Below are 15,462 nucleotides of genomic sequence, written 5' to 3'. Positions count from 1 at the left end.
TGTTCTAGGTCTAAATGTGCATGTGTTTCATGGTTCTATGAGTTCATCCGCCTAGATCTACTCTAGTCGATCCACAGAATATCAACAGGCAGAAGTTGGTGACGGAGACGACGACCCAGTTGTTGCCGGGCTTGCACCCACCCGGTCTTGTTGCTGTCGCCGATGATCACGTAGCACTGTCCGCACGACCCACCGTCGTTGAAGAGCGCCGTGCTCAGCGCCACGTTGTTGATGCCGTAGCCCTGCTCGTTGATCAGATCAAAGTCTGCACACCATGACCCAACGAAAGGCAAAGGTAGCTATAGGTTACCCACCCACGCCGCCGTAAAATGTGGCGGTGGCCGGAAGCCGGTCACCGGATCTCACCGGCGAGACGAAGAGTGCAAGGACGACGGCGTCACGGGAGACAGTCGGCCGCTCGGGAAGTCCAGCACGCGGCGCCGGAAGACCAGCAGCACGCCGCGCGGGGCCGAGATGGTCGACTACATGCTTGGCCACCACGCGCACACGCCGTCCGCACCAGCACCACCACCGCAGCCGACTCAGAGGCAGCAGGCGGTGTCGTTCGACAAGCTCAGCTTCTCCGACGTGCTGCAGTTCGCCGACTTCGGCCCCAAGCTCGCGCTCAACCAGCCCGCCGCCGCGTCGGCCGGCCAGGAGCAGGGCGGCGAGGACGCGGACGACGTCGACAGATACTTCAGGTTCCAGTCGCTGCCAGCGACCCTCCCGCAGCCGCAGCACCACGCGGACCGTGAGGCGGCGGGCAGCAAGACGACGGCCGAGGATGGTGGAGCCGACGGCGGCGTCTCCGAGAGCACCACACTGGTTCAGCAGGGCGATGGCAGTGGCCGCGCTGACAAGGCCGGGGACCAGGGGAAGACGAAGGGTACGTTGGTCACAGTACGAAAAAACAGACACAGTCAAAATGGTCAACTAACAGATAAATGGATGAAATGGATGGTAGTGCCGTATAAGGAAGAAAATTTTAATATGGTGTCAGATAAAAAAGTTCAAATTTTTAAATACTAAATACGAAAGACTGATTTGTTTCAGTGCCAAATACATAATTCTCTCAAATGAATTCGTGATTACCTGGAACTAAAAGGCGGAGAAGCCTGTTCAGCCGCCTGCAGCTCTATCCAAAAACGACGGGCAACTTCCTCCTCCCGCTCCCGCTTGGCTTCTTCACCATTTTCACCCATCACTCGCAGTTCGCAGCCTCTTCCTGATGCTTCGCCTCTCCATCGCCGTCCTCACCTCACCTCCCCTCCCCACGTCCGGCCCCGCCGTCCGACCCCATCCGCGTCGCCTACTCCGCCTCCGCGTCCGCTCCCTCGCCGCCGCCTCCTCGCTCTCGCCGTCCGCCCGCAGCCTCCGCCTCCTCGAATGGGGCAAGGTGTGCGACGCCGTCGCCTCCTTCGCCGGCACTGCCCACGGCCGCGACGCCACAAAGGTATCGCGCTCCGATCTCCCAGGGTGGCATTTCTCGCTGCCGGAGTACCGACGAGGGGGTTAGTCTCTGACGCCAGGCGTCGTATGGTTTGGTATGCGGGTGCAGCAACAACTGTGGGAGGTGGAAGATGTGAGCTATGAGCAGAGCCAGAGGCTGCTCCAGGAGACGGAAGCGGTCGTGTGGCTGCTTGACAACGCTGGTGGGGCGATGGATTTCTCGGGGTTGGATACAGTTGTGGTGAGGACTCAGGCTGCTTGAAATATTTGCGGTTTGGCAGTATACTATCATAGAATTCATTAATCAAATTGTGTATTGCTTCTTATCCCTGTTAGGAACCTTAGAGATCAGTTATCAGTAGAAGTAACTACTAAACTGCTCCTTATGCGCCATTTCTCTGTGTCTTGTACTAGTTAAGTTCTGTAACCCAGACACAAGTTCATTCTGTATTGGTTTATGACTATGATATTACATGGTTTTACTTTTCAAGAAACTAATGTACTACTGTAGCCATGATATGCCAATATAAAATTAAAATTTAGTGTGAAATGCATGGAAAATAACCCACATGTTTCTGAATCTATTTGTGGATTCGATCTTAATTGTTAATGATGACATTTTAATGGTACTGTTCTTAGCAATACATTTTGCTTTACATACTTAGGCACAAACATGTTAGTTGTGGAAGTGCGTGAGTACACTATTGATTCTTTTGTTTGTATGTTGACCTGAAGATAGAGTCAGCAATACATTGTGTCTCTGGGGGCGCCGTGATAAAAGGCCTGGAAGCAATGGCAGTCGCTAGCCTGATGCTGTTTGTTGAATCCTTGCAAGTAAATATTAAAGCTGCCATAAAGCTGGATGAAGGCTCCCGTAGTCGATTAACGACACTTACAGAAACAGTAAGTGTCTTTTTTTAGGCTATCTAGCATCTTTTCATCACTTATTATTTAATTTTGTTCAAAAAATATTCATAACAGTGCACTGTGTTGAATCTACTTGTTCCGAACTGCAGATTTTAGATGCTGTCATTAACAAATCACTAGTGAAATCCATACAAGACATCGTTGATGATGATGGCTCTGTTAAAGATACTGCAGTTTGGTTTTTGCACCCTATTTTTAATTCTATTTCCTTCCAGTGATGTTATGCTAGCATTTCATTTGCAAATTTATGAATGCCTTATCTGAGCAATACTTCAATTCTGTTTATTAAATTAATAGAGGGTTAAACATGAAATTCGGCAGTCATCCATATTTGAAATTCCTGGTGATCAATTGATGTGGCATCCTAAGATTAATCCAGAGGCATTCACACATGCTTACTCATTCTTCAATTCCAATTTATCAAAACTGCATGTATGGATGTTTGAACTGAAGTGACTTTATGAATCATCTATTGTTACTAGTTGGTCTAGGCGTCTACTAAGTATGTCATATTTGTTCGCTGTGACTCATACCCATTGTCTTTTGTGGTTTCTTTTCTTATGGTTCTTTATAACTTATCCTGACTATTATTTTTACGTCCTATTTTTATGGCCTTGGCCAGCGACGAAGCCAGAAAAAAATTTAGGAGGGGCTGAATAAAAGAATAGAGGCTTTTTTATTTTCTCTTAACCTTAGCCCCTCCTACCTAATACATATATGCATAAAATTTTAAGGGAGAGCTTAGGGGTGCTCCACGTGCCCAGGATCGGTAGGGGGGGCTAGAGCCCCCCCAGCCCCACCGCTGGCTCCGTCGCTGGCCTTGGCGATTGTGTTTCTATGGATTATGTTTTCTTAACTCGAACGAATTCTTTCTTCTCCAGAGCCCTGAGCTAAGACGGTACCGAGAGCAAGTACAGCGGCTAGAGAGTAGGGTAGGTGGATACCCTTTTCTTTTTTATCATTTCAGTAACGCCTGACTTATTTGCCAGCTCCATGGGTGTGCTGCATGAAGCATAAGTTATCCTTCTAGACTATTTTTTTCTGACTGAATTACCAGCTCTATTTCACCAATATAACTGTAGCGTAAAAGCTATGTTGCTACATCAGTACCTAAAAGCTCGATGTTGTCTTCTATGTTACTGGACTAAACAAGGCATCCTAGCTTAGTGTCCATATTTTTGCCCTAGTTGCATTTACAAGGCACATTTTACAGTCTAAAGGTGTTCATTTGTTTTATTTAAGGTAATAAAGCTACTCTTTCATGGAATGTTGTTGACGTTGATTAACTCTTAAAAGTTACGTGTTTTTAACTTTTACAGTTATATCAGCTTATGGACAAGTTGATGCGCAATGCTGATGATGAAGCTTCCTTGTCGGTATTGTTTCATTTAGCTCACCTATTGCTAAGGAAACAACACATTCAATGAATTACAAACTATGATTTTTTTACAGGAAGTATGCATTGTAAATGGAAGATGCTGCATTAGAACAACCATGGATAATTCTTCATTTTTTGATGGATTATTGCTCTCCAGGTGTGCCAAACATTATAGATTCTTCGTTAATGATAATTTCCTCAAACCATTTTCTGTTTCTTCTAGCAATATATAAGACCTGTATATATTCTCCTGCTTTATGGTTGACTGATTCGCATAAGATTTGGAGATTTGGATTTTTAAATGGTTTTACAAAATGGCTTACTAAATTTTACTCAATTCATTTGGAAAGCAGGGTTTATTTCTATATCATTTAGCACTCATTTGTCTGCTTGAATGCTTGTCAGTAGTAACATCTGCATGAATGATATTTTTTTTGGCAGAAGAATCATGTGGTCCCAAACACCAAAAATTTATAACAATTTGTGACCAGTGTGTAAAAGGAACATGTCTACAATTTTATTTTAATTTGGTAATTCAAGAATATATTTTAATAAAGATTCATATATGTACTGTAGCGGGTCAGATGCTGGAAGCATGATAGAACCAATTGCTGCTATTCCGTTGAACGATGAGTTGCAGGAATCAAGAGCACTAGTGGCTAAAGCTGAACTGGATGTCTTATCAAAACTTACTGATAAGGTTTTGAAAGATGGCCTATTTGATTTTATAATTTTTTGTTCTCTTATGTTCACTTTCTATCTTTCGTGTGCAGATTCTTCTTGATCTTGATAGCATTCAGAATTTGCTTCAGGAAGCAATTAAACTTGATAAGGTTTGTTCTAAATCATTATTTTGTATGGATCTTAATACTTCATGTTCTGAAGTATTCAGTGAAAAAATTGACAAGGAACTATGCATATGTGTGAACAGAAAAATTTCTATGATTAAATTGCAGTACTTAAATGCTTGCAGTCATAATTTCCTGAGTTCTATACTTGTTTCTGATGGTCATTTTGTATTATTGAGATAACATCAAACTCTTTGCATGAACAGACTTCACTGATTTATTTTCGTTCTTATGTGCTGCCATTAGTTGACAGTTGTGCATCGGTTTACAGGCACCCAATGAAAGGTTTTCATAATTCTTATTCTTGACTAATGATGCATTTCTTACTTCCTAGCATGGAAATATCCTTACCAAACCCATGCTAGAATTCATAGCCAGGCCGAGGCAGCAGGATGAGAAGCATATAGACTGATCGATCTAGTCATTTAAGTCTGACAGAAAATTGTGTACCATTATCTGCTATCATATACTCCCTCGAGGCAGAAATAAATGATGTTTTAGGGCTGTCTTAAGTCAATCTTTCCAAACTTTGATTACAAGTTTTAATGTTTGGAAGTGATATAAGTAGATCTTTATTGAAAGATAGTTTCATAAAGATATACATTTGCTATATTTTATTGATATATTATAACTAAAAGTAGTGTCACTTATATGTGATTGGAAAGGCTACTTGCCTTGTTCAGTCCACCTAAATGGTAGAGTTGGCGTTATGGACTGTCAAACTTCATAGTGTAAGCTACTAAGGAATCTGAAATCTGCTCTGCTCAAATCTGGGTCTTGAGGGCCGGTCAATTCTACTATTCTTGAAAATACTGTTCAAAACTAGAAATGTCTAAACCATGGATTTTGCACTATATAAAATTATTTGAGTTTTGGAAACTGTGGGATGGCATTGACTCATTATTTCACCACTTGCTTTACAGATCGCAGCTCGTGCAAAATACAGTGTAGCATATGATGGAACATTTCCTGACCTGTATTTGCCAAACTCTGAGAAGGGAACAGTCACTAGTGCTACAGGTAGATCTGTCGAACAAATTTCCTCAGCTCAACTTCCTAAGAAGGCATGGAAGCTGTACATGCCAAATGCATACCATCCACTACTTCTTCAGCGGCATCAGGAAAATATCCATCGTGCCAAAAGGGATGTTGCAAGTGCCACAGCGGTGAGTTTATCTGGCTCCAAGTAAATTTTTTTCATAACAAAATTCTGCAAAAAGGATATTGGTTGAAATCGAGGATACATCTATTTACTTCTGAATATACCCTTGAGTATAAAATGGTTTTATTTGCTGTTTGTTAATCAGTAGTCATTTTACTTCCATGCTGTAGGAGATCCGGAGGAGGAGGATATATGGGCAAGATATTGCAGAAGAAGATCAATTGGCGTCGGACCTGGATTCCATGAAACTTAGGGTTAGTTTTTGTTTGGTATTACTGATGATTGCTGTTAGTTTCATTGGATAATTTGTGCGCCGTTTTCAGGTTTCCCAACTGGAGAAAGACCAGCCAGTACCAGTAGATTTTATGATTGCTGAAGAAACTACTGTCTTGGTCATAACTGGCCCAAATACAGGGGGTAAAACAATCAGCTTGAAGACGGTTGGCCTGGCATCATTGATGGCTAAGATAGGTAATGGAGTAACCATATGCATATTGTTTCATTGTTACCGTTGTGAACATTACCGACTTACACAGACTTCTGTAGATTATGCGGTTGCAGATTTTCCTTAATGTTTGGGATTTTTGTCTGATTGATGTAGTCACCAACTGCATATTTTGTTACAAATAAACCAAAGATAATAAGTACTTACCACCTACATTTCTAAGTGTTCTCTCTCTCTTTTTTCAAGAGCATGCATTGCACATATTTCTTTAGGAGAAGGGGAAGCACAACAAAGTGTCCAAACAAACAAGCCAATGTCTGAAGTGTTCACAGCTGGAATATCCTGCATAACATTGTCCATTCTGCTGCAGGTCTATACATTCTAGCTTCTGAACCAGTAAAAATTCCATGGTTCAATGTTGTTTATGCTGACATTGGAGACGAGCAATCTCTGACCCAATCACTCTCTACATTTTCTGGGCATCTGAAGCAGATTGGTGTATGTTTTAGAATTTATCTTAATTAGTTCTAATTTTTAAATCCTAACTCAAATGGTTGCATTACTGGACGCACATACCATTACACAAAAGGGTCCTGCCTCATTTCTAGTTTTCTACCTGTCTTGAATCCTTAGCCTATCAATGTGAAATTCAAACTTTCCTCTTCTATCAGGCCATTCGTGCAGAGTCAACTTCAGAGTCCTTGGTCCTTTTGGATGAGGTAAGCAGTTTAGCTACCATCTGCCCATCTTGATAGATGTTAGATGCATCTTGGTTCCTATATACCCTTTTTGTAAGCATGGATTACTTGCTTGTTATGTTTTTCAACATGCTCTATGTGCAATTCTCTTTTTTTCAAACTGTGATATTCCCTCTATTATCACTCATGCAGTCATGCTGCAGAAAGCTAAGATTTAAGAATGCATGTTTCTGAATTGTGGATTATGATAAATATCTATTGCACATAGCCCCGTAGGAATTGTTTGTGTTCTAAAATACCCAAAATGCATTGGTGTTTATATTATGCTCATGTCGTAACCAGAACATCATGCTGATAAAGGACTCATGATCATCCTGCCCAAAATCTTAAAACATTGGTGGTGACACATTTATGTCTGTCAGATGTGACAATTGTTTGTATTCTAAGATTCTCAAAATGCATTGGTGTTCAATGCTACCTTAGTTGAAGGCATGACTGGAATTTTGTTGCTGAAGGACTGTCTCATGATTCAATCACCTTCTTAACTTTAGCTCTTCAAAAAATTTTGGTGACATTTTTTAGGTAGGTGCTGGGACAAACCCACTTGAAGGAGCCGCTCTGGGGATGTCTCTTTTGCAGTCTTTTGCTGAAGCTGGCTCCTTTCTGACTCTAGCAACAACTCATCATGGAGAACTTAAAACACTAAAATACAGGTTCCTATCATTCCAAGCTCGAAGTTATCTTGTATTATAGTAGAATAAATTTGTAACAATGAACTTGTACTTAAATTAAGTCTATCTCTTAGTATCTCAATTTTTTTTGTGGATCGAATTAATTTCTAAGCTTTGGGTATATTCCATACACTATGCACCAAATGGAATGATGATACAAGGTATAAATTATGAGCTCTTTCCTCTGTATGCATCCAGCACCAACTAAGACTAAATTCGACCAGCCATGTACTTGACCTATAAATAATTTCTTCTTTCATGGTTTCCTTAAAAGAAATATTTGAACCACAGAATAATCCATCCACCAATTTTTTACATCTATAGCACCATTGATGCAATGCTGCCAACATCAGAACTAACTCTGGCTGGTCCAAGTGCAAAAATGAATGATTAGTGGTTACTTGGTTAGTCCGTGTTTACTATACTGTTATGCAGTCATGATAAGACTTGGATGCAGGTTGAGTGAATTGCTGCTTGTTAGTTACTGGACAGGGTGTCAGGGTCACATGTTTTACTGCTAAGATCTGCTTGGATGTTGACTGGTGTGAGAGGGATCTCCTTTTTGTTGGCCCTTGTCCCTAGTGACTAGGTCGTTCCAGGTCATTTGTCCTTGTAAGAAAAAGGCGCGTATGTAATTTGTGAACAGCCTATGGGTGTCTGGGTGTGGGTGTAATCGAGGTTCTTTACCCTTTCTTTTTCTTCTTTAATATAATGATACACAGCTTTCCTGTGTGTTCGAGAAAAAAAAATAGTTTTCACAACTGAAAGAACATTGCTGTAAAACCCACTAAGTCTTGTGCAAGTTATTATTTGTGGGGCAATATAGATTGCACTTGTGTCCCTTGATGCTGATACCACTTCATGGTTTCTTACCGCTTAATTAAGGGCGTACCCAGTGCAGAGAGCTCCCGCTCTGTGCGGGGTCTAGGGAAGGGTGTCAGCGGCAAGCCTTACCCTCGCCTGTGCAATGCGAGGAGACCGCGACTCGAACCCAGGACCTTCCGGTCACAGGCTGTAAGACTCTACCGCTTGCACCAAGCCCGCCCTTCTTCTTACCGCTTAATTAATGAAATAAATATTTTTGCATGATTTTATGGAACATTACACTTTAAGGATTCGTAAAAAACAATAGTAAAATACAAACTATTTTTTCTCGAACACGCAAGAGAGCTGTGCATCACTATATTAAGAAGAAAAAATGGGATAAGAACCCATACAAGGCACACCCACTCACACCACTAGTAAATACAAACTAGTTGTCTACCAAATACTAATACTGAATAATGAACAATATTGATTTTTTTTGGGGAAACATAACTTGTTGTTAGTACTTTCAGCAATAACTCATTTGAGAATGCATGCATGGAATTTGATGAAGAGAATCTAAAGCCTACATTCAAGATACTGTGGGGAATACCAGGTTGCGTTATGTTTCCCTTTCCCTTTTTGAATCATTTAAATATTCAGATTTGCTTTGACACTCTCGGTGGTCAATGCCATGGAAAACATTAAGCCTTAGGAAACAACTCTATGCTGATGATGTCATTTTAGTCTATCATTCTTACCTTCGTTCTTCCCTAATGAACTAATGGGACACCTCATATGCTTGTAATATTTGTGACCATCAATCTTCATGTCATCAAACCTTCCTACTAGCTGAATGGCTTTATGACTGTTGTTTGCACTAACACCTGGTCTTATTTCATTATTCTTGAACTTCTTTTGTGTCCATGCTTCGTTACACATGTAGGTCGCTCGAATGCAATAAATATTGCTGAAAGGCTGGGTTTGCCTTTGGATATAGTAGAAAGCTCCAGGCGTTTACTTGGAACAGCTGGTGCAGAGATAAATGCTGTATGTTTTTTCGGGCACTTCTCTGCACTTAGAACTTGCACGTGGTTAAATTGTTGTCCAAAATATCTTGTTATGATCCTAAGCTCTCGAAGTTCATCTTTTGCAGTTGATAATGGACATGGAAAGATTCAAACAAGAATATCAACAACACCTTCAGGAGGCACAATATCTTCTTATGTGAGAATGTCTCTATACATAGATTTGTGTACTCTACAGTTCTACGTTTGAGCATGCTGTGATTCCCTTTCCACGTCACACATCCTTGCTTTTTTCCTTTTTATAATGTTATGTTCAACCTATACGGCTATACCTTCTTTTGGTACACATTGTGCTGCCCCCTTCAGTGGTAGTTTTTTCTTGGCTGCATCTTTGGTGTGCAGCTGCTGGTGGCTTGGGGGCTTTGTTGTTCTGTGGGGGAGGTCGTAGTTTTATCTGTTGTGTGGTCTGCAGGGTGCTAAGTTGTATGGTTATTTTGTATTTTTCTCCTTTCCTTACCTTCTAATGTAATTTGTCACAAATCTCTTGCCGCCCTCTCGAAAAAAATAAAAACACATATAACAGACTTTGAGGGATGCTTGTTGTTCAATCATTGCTTTCTATGCCTTCTAACTGACCTTTGAGTCCATATCTTTTCTCATGCCTTGGTGTGTAAACTGCTTGTCTAATGTGACTTCTTTATGAGGTGGACCTTGGAACTGGCAGTCAAATGATATCTTCTATCCATTGATGTCTCAGGCAGTCCAAGGAGCTTCATAACAACTTGGAACTAGCACAAAAGAACATTGTAGACCACACTTCTGCTCAGAGAAAACGAAAGGCGAGAGTAATTTCAGAGTATGCTGTTATGGCCCGTTCTATCATTCGTAAGAAGTTTCAGCAGTTCCAGGAATCTGCCATTGCTGAAAGACTGAAAGAAGAGAAGGCTGTGAATGATGCCAAATCTGACAGAGTGAAGGATCCTGTGCTGGCAAATACTTCTGCCATCGGAAAGACACAGAACATAGATACCACATTGGGCATGGCAACCAACGGTAAAGTACAGAGTACTATATGGAACTCTCTTGTTTTTATATTACTATTAATCACCACACATTCTGAAAACTCGTTAAACTTCCAAGGTTTCCTTCCTTTTTTTATACTTAGATGATGAAGGTGGGGTTCCGGAAGTTGGAGATTCAGTCTATGTTCCTAAGCTCAAGAACGAAGCTACTGTAGTCAAAATAGATTCGTCCAAAGATGAAGTTCAAGTCCAAGCCGGTATGATGAAACTCAAACTAAAGCTGAAAGATGTTAAGATTCTGAAGCGGAAAGTATCCAGATAGAACACTTAACAGAGATTCTGATAAGTATGCATGTGCTGTTTCATCCAATTCATACCATTTCGCTGGCCTCATTTTTCAGCAATAATTAATATAATCTTTCAAGTGAAAATATAGATTTGTTATCTGCATGCATTTTTAATTCTTGGCAAACTACTTGCGGTACTCTAAAACCTTCAGCACAGTTCGAGAACAGCTTCAGATTATCACTTTTTAGAAAAGGAGCTGGAGATTATCACTTGTATATGCAATAGTGCAATACAGTTCAGCACTAATTTATAAATTGTAGTAGCATGCCAATGAAATAGTTTAGCACTAGTTGGTCACTGGACCAAATTGGCCACATTGTAGAGATGTTTCTGTGCCGTTCGTGAAATTATGGTTAACCATAGAAAATTAGAAATCACTATCAGGCCAGTCCACTCACCTGTTGAAAGAACTTCCTTTTTTTATATAATGGAAAGAACTTCCAGTACGGCGCATCCGCGTCGGTGTTGCCCAAACAAAAAATAGCTTCGGCACCGGTTTGAAGCAACTTCTGTCTTGTGTTTTCAGTTTCTCATCTGAGTTTGTGGATAATCTCAACTCTCAAGGAATCCCACAGTAATCTGGATAACATGGAGTTTCACTATTGCATTGTAATCCAGCGATCTGGGAACCCTCTCCCCCGCGTCGCTCCCCCACGCAGGGCGACATGGGCGGACCCCTGAGCCGCCGCCGCTCTCCCACCCCTCTCCTCTCCCGCCGCGCCGCCATCAGAGCTGGCCGTCCGGCCGGCCAGGAAGGTGGCGGCGGGGCTCTCCCTCCCTCGTGTGGGCGGCGCGCGCCGTAGTTGGCCGGCAGTCCTTCACCCCGCGAGCTGCGTGGAGCTTCGGTGGGGATGGTTGCCGCGGCTGTGGCGGCGTCGGCTCGTGCCTGCGCAGGCGCAGGGGATGGTGGTGGAGCCTTCCTTTCTCCTTCGCTCATCCCCTCCTCCATCAAGACGACGACGGCGGCGCCGGCCGGGGCCGCATGTCTGGTGCCCGGATGGCCGGATCCGGACCCTAGGCGGCCGGATCTGCCTTGGCGGCCAGTGGCAGGTGAAGTGGCGGCCGGCGGCGGATGGGACGGCGGCGGCGGTTGTAGGGGCTCGTGCAGGCGCTTGGGGCGGCGCTCTCTTCTCTGCCTGCCTCTCCCCGCACGGCCTTGGCTGCTGCTGCGGCGACCAGCCGGGGCTGCTACGGCGGCGACCGAGCCTCTTCTAGGGCTGGTTGTGGCCGGGGCAGCATCCTACCGGCTTGCCTGCCCACGGACGGTCTGGCGGCCTGGGCGACGGTGATGGCAACGGCGACAGACTGACTCTTGGCGGTGCCGCGGTTGTGGTCAAGTTGGAGGCGGCGGCGGCGGCGGCAGGGGTCGCCCGGTTCGGGGCCTGGCGTCCGGACCTGGTGACCTCAGGGCAGGGGGCGGCGCCCGAGATGGTGGCAGCACAAGCCCTGTGGCTGTTGGCGGCTTTGTCGGCAGCGACATTGGTGGGTGCCTGAGCTGACGACGACGATGGTCAATGGCGGTCTCGGCGTGCGGCGGTGTGACGCAAGCGGCAGAGTCAAGTCCGGCTCTATGTGGCCCGGTCAGAGGGGGTGGCCATCGACGCAGCTGTGCGGCTGCAGTGTGCAGTCGGGCGCGTCGATGCCCCTCTGAAGGGGCTTCCGTGGGGCGGCGGGACAGCGGCGTTAGCGGTGTAGGCTGGCAGGGGGTTTGGCTTCGTGACTCGCCGTTTGTGCTAGAGGGTTCATGGGCGAAAGCCTTGGCGACGGCGACGCCGTTGGGCATCGTTTCCCTGTTGGGAGCGTCGTGTTTAACCCTCTAGTATATCTTCCAAGGGTGAAAACTCGATCCACTATGGACGTGCGATGGTGGCGTCATCGACGTTGCTCCCTTCCTGAAGGCGTCGCATTTGGATTATCGTCGTGTTTTCGATGCGAGTTGACGGTTCGCGCTTGGAAGTCGGAGCTGCTCTTCGTTCGAGCTTGGCAACGATGACCGGTGGTGATCGTTAGCTTTGGACCCGTTGGGGAGTGACTAGTGGGTGGACTGCCATGGGAAGTCGGAGCTGCTGGGAGCTTGGCTTCCATGCTCGGCAACGATGACCCATGGCGGTGTGTCGTGTTTGTGCTCAACCGCGTCGCGTGGGGTGGTTAGTCCCTCGGGTGTTTTTTGGCATCTCGTTTGGCTAACCTCTTGTACATAATATTCTTTCGTCTTAATTGAGCGGCAGAGCTCCTGCCTTTGTTTTAAAAAAAAAATCTGGATAACATATTTTCGCTGCGGTGGTCTGGCAAACCATGTGCGTCCTCAAACGAGGAACGTTAGGTGTTGGGCACTGTTGTCGGCGTTACCGCAACGCTTCGAATTTGGACCTGACCCACAAGGCCACAACACATGCTGATACGGAAGGTACCACATTAAAAAAAGAAAAAGAAAACGCATTGGTACTTTTAAATGGCTTAAACCATCTTGGCGAAGGACGAGAACTGCTTGTTTTTGTGCCGAAGTTATTTTTTAACTCTATATACTATATATTTCATGGATGGCCCCTGGACCCTCGTACGAATATAATCGCACTTTATAAGGAATAGGAATAGATGTATTGGAGGATGTGTGGTCTAAAATTTTGTGTGCATATATATGCGAAAATAGGTATGCAAGATAAGTTTGAGAATTCTTTTGTGTGCAAAACAAGATGAGGTACGAGAATTTCTATAGAAACTAGGATTCTTTTCATTTCATTATAAATTATAGGTCAGTACAGCTTTGTTTTCTAAGTCAAACTTCTCTAACTTCTATGTGTAATTTAGAAGGTATGGTCAAGGCCATGCCATATGAAATTAGTTATACGAATGTTTTTATTGTTGGTTTTGCCTGTTCAAGAGTACGCTTCCCTTCTCCCACCCCGTGGTACGAACTGACTGGTGTGGCTACATTCTCGTTGGATGGTCATGCGCCTTTGCCGCGTGATTACTGATCAGGGTGGGATAACGACAAGACATTTGCGGCTCTCCGGTTTAGGTTGATGCTAATATTAATTTATTATAAGAGAAAAATATTATTATTTTACTCAAACGGTATCCTCGAACAGGCCGGAGAACGACGGGGTGCAGCGTGGACTTCAGACTGCCGGACTATTTGGCATCCAATGTGCAGCACGTGCTCTCTGCAGGTGGGCCCCAGGCGCACGTAGTTTCCTCTGTCCTTTTTTTTGAACACGTCGTTTCCTCTTTTCCACTTGTTCCTTTCGCTACGCCCGCTGGGAATTTCGAGGTTGAGCACTTGAGCTGCTCCTCTACCGAACCCAACCCATCCGCGTGCGCTTGGTAGGCAATACCCTCTCTATGGCAGGTGGGGCAACGCTCCCAACCAACGGCGACGGCCCCACATCTCTTTTCGTTGGAGCTGTGGGTCGTAATGACGATGGTGTTAGTATTATCCTCTCCATGGAATTCGCGGGGAATCATTAACGTTACTTGCTGCCGGTTGAATCCGTCACGTGGCTGGTCGCTAGGGCGCGTACGGCTCCCATTCGTGGGCGGTCAAGCTGCTGAGCTTCTTTGCTGGCTTAGCCGGCTCAGAATTCGGCTCGGCTCGGGATCTACGACTTCGCAACTAACCACTCTGCGCGTCCACTTGACCACTTTATTGTTTGCGACCTGCGAGACAGTGCGGCTGAGAGCGAAATATCCTTAAAGGCTGTGGCTTGTTTAGTTGTCGAAATTTTTTGAGAAATAGTATTGTAGCACTTTCGTTGTTATTTATTAATTAGTGTTTAATCATAGTCTAATTAGACTTAAAAGATTCGTCTCGTGAATTTCGTCTAAATTGTGTAATTAGTTTTATTTATATTTATATTTAATGCTTCATGCATAGGTCTAAAGATTCGATGTGACGGAGAATCTTGAAAAATTTTGCAAAATTTTAGGAACTAAACAGGCACTGTGTTTAGTTCCAAAAAAGTTTTCAAAAAGTGCTACAGTAAAAAGGTTTCCAAAAAGTGCTATAGTAGATATCACATCGAATCTTGTGATACGTGTATGGAGCATTAAATATAGCCAAAAAAAACTAATTGCACAGTTTAGTTAGAAAATCGCGAGACGAACGTTTTGAGCCTAATTAATCCATGATTGAACACTAATTGCCAAATAAAAACAAAAAGTACTACAGTAGCTAAATTCTCAAATTTCACGAACTAAACACAGCCTAAATTACTATTGCTACGGGTACTAGTGATAGGGCCTGCGACCTTTTTTTTTTGAAACTCATGTAGGGCATGTTTTGAACACAGGGATTTCGCAGGAATCACGCAGGAATTTCATAGGAATCACGCAGGAATTTCATAGGAATCAATTTAATTTCACAGAAAATATTTTCCGCGTTCTAAACAGACCCATAGTATTGACTTAATCATTAATCAAAGCATGGAAGCGTTCTCAGAGACAGCATGGTTGAACCTAATCCGGGGTTGTCACTTACAAGTCAAAAAATCAGATGAGATGAAACGGCGACGCTGGATTGTGACGCGCTTCTTCAGTAACCTTTTGCTTTTTTTTTCCTGTGGGTCAAGCTGGGGCTTTTGGGGTCTTCTGGAACGTAGCCAATGCTGCAGCTCAAGTGGAGC

General features: G+C 43.9%; 2 protein-coding genes across 5 annotated transcripts; both read left to right on the top strand.

The window, feature by feature from the left end:
* Nucleotides 1-474: 474 nt before the first annotated feature.
* On the top strand, nucleotides 475-1,067 carry LOC136536542 (transcription factor FAMA-like). The gene is made up of 2 exons (XM_066528798.1): nucleotides 475-886; nucleotides 1,054-1,067. Exons 1-2 carry the CDS (start codon nucleotides 475-477, stop codon nucleotides 1,065-1,067), a joined length of 426 nt encoding a protein of 141 aa, XP_066384895.1.
* An 85-nt stretch (nucleotides 1,068-1,152) lies between these two features.
* Nucleotides 1,153-11,083, top strand: LOC136538785 (uncharacterized). 4 transcript variants are annotated; one of them, XM_066530741.1, is made up of 20 exons: nucleotides 1,153-1,453; nucleotides 1,559-1,690; nucleotides 2,185-2,352; nucleotides 2,466-2,549; nucleotides 3,258-3,308; nucleotides 3,696-3,752; nucleotides 3,829-3,911; nucleotides 4,331-4,454; nucleotides 4,528-4,587; nucleotides 5,526-5,768; nucleotides 5,935-6,018; nucleotides 6,088-6,235; nucleotides 6,580-6,707; nucleotides 6,881-6,928; nucleotides 7,490-7,620; nucleotides 8,976-9,058; nucleotides 9,389-9,492; nucleotides 9,599-9,669; nucleotides 10,228-10,528; nucleotides 10,636-11,083. In XM_066530741.1, the coding sequence occupies exons 1-20, from the start codon at nucleotides 1,229-1,231 to the stop codon at nucleotides 10,705-10,707; spliced, it is 2,397 nt and encodes a 798-aa protein (XP_066386838.1). In that variant the 5' UTR covers nucleotides 1,153-1,228; the 3' UTR covers nucleotides 10,708-11,083. The 4 variants fall into 4 exon arrangements, with proteins under 4 accessions (XP_066386838.1, XP_066386836.1, XP_066386837.1 ...); XM_066530739.1 differs by having other exon boundaries at nucleotides 10,228-10,523; nucleotides 10,636-11,080; XM_066530740.1 differs by lacking the exon at nucleotides 2,466-2,549 and having other exon boundaries at nucleotides 10,228-10,523; nucleotides 10,636-11,081.
* The last annotated feature ends 4,379 nt before the right edge of the window (nucleotides 11,084-15,462 follow it).

This window comes from Miscanthus floridulus, chromosome 2 (genome assembly GCF_019320115.1).
Source record: "Miscanthus floridulus cultivar M001 chromosome 2, ASM1932011v1, whole genome shotgun sequence".
NCBI lineage: Eukaryota > Viridiplantae > Streptophyta > Magnoliopsida > Poales > Poaceae > Miscanthus > Miscanthus floridulus.
Note: the sequence above shows the minus strand (reverse complement) of the source record. Positions and strands in the feature narration are given on the sequence as shown.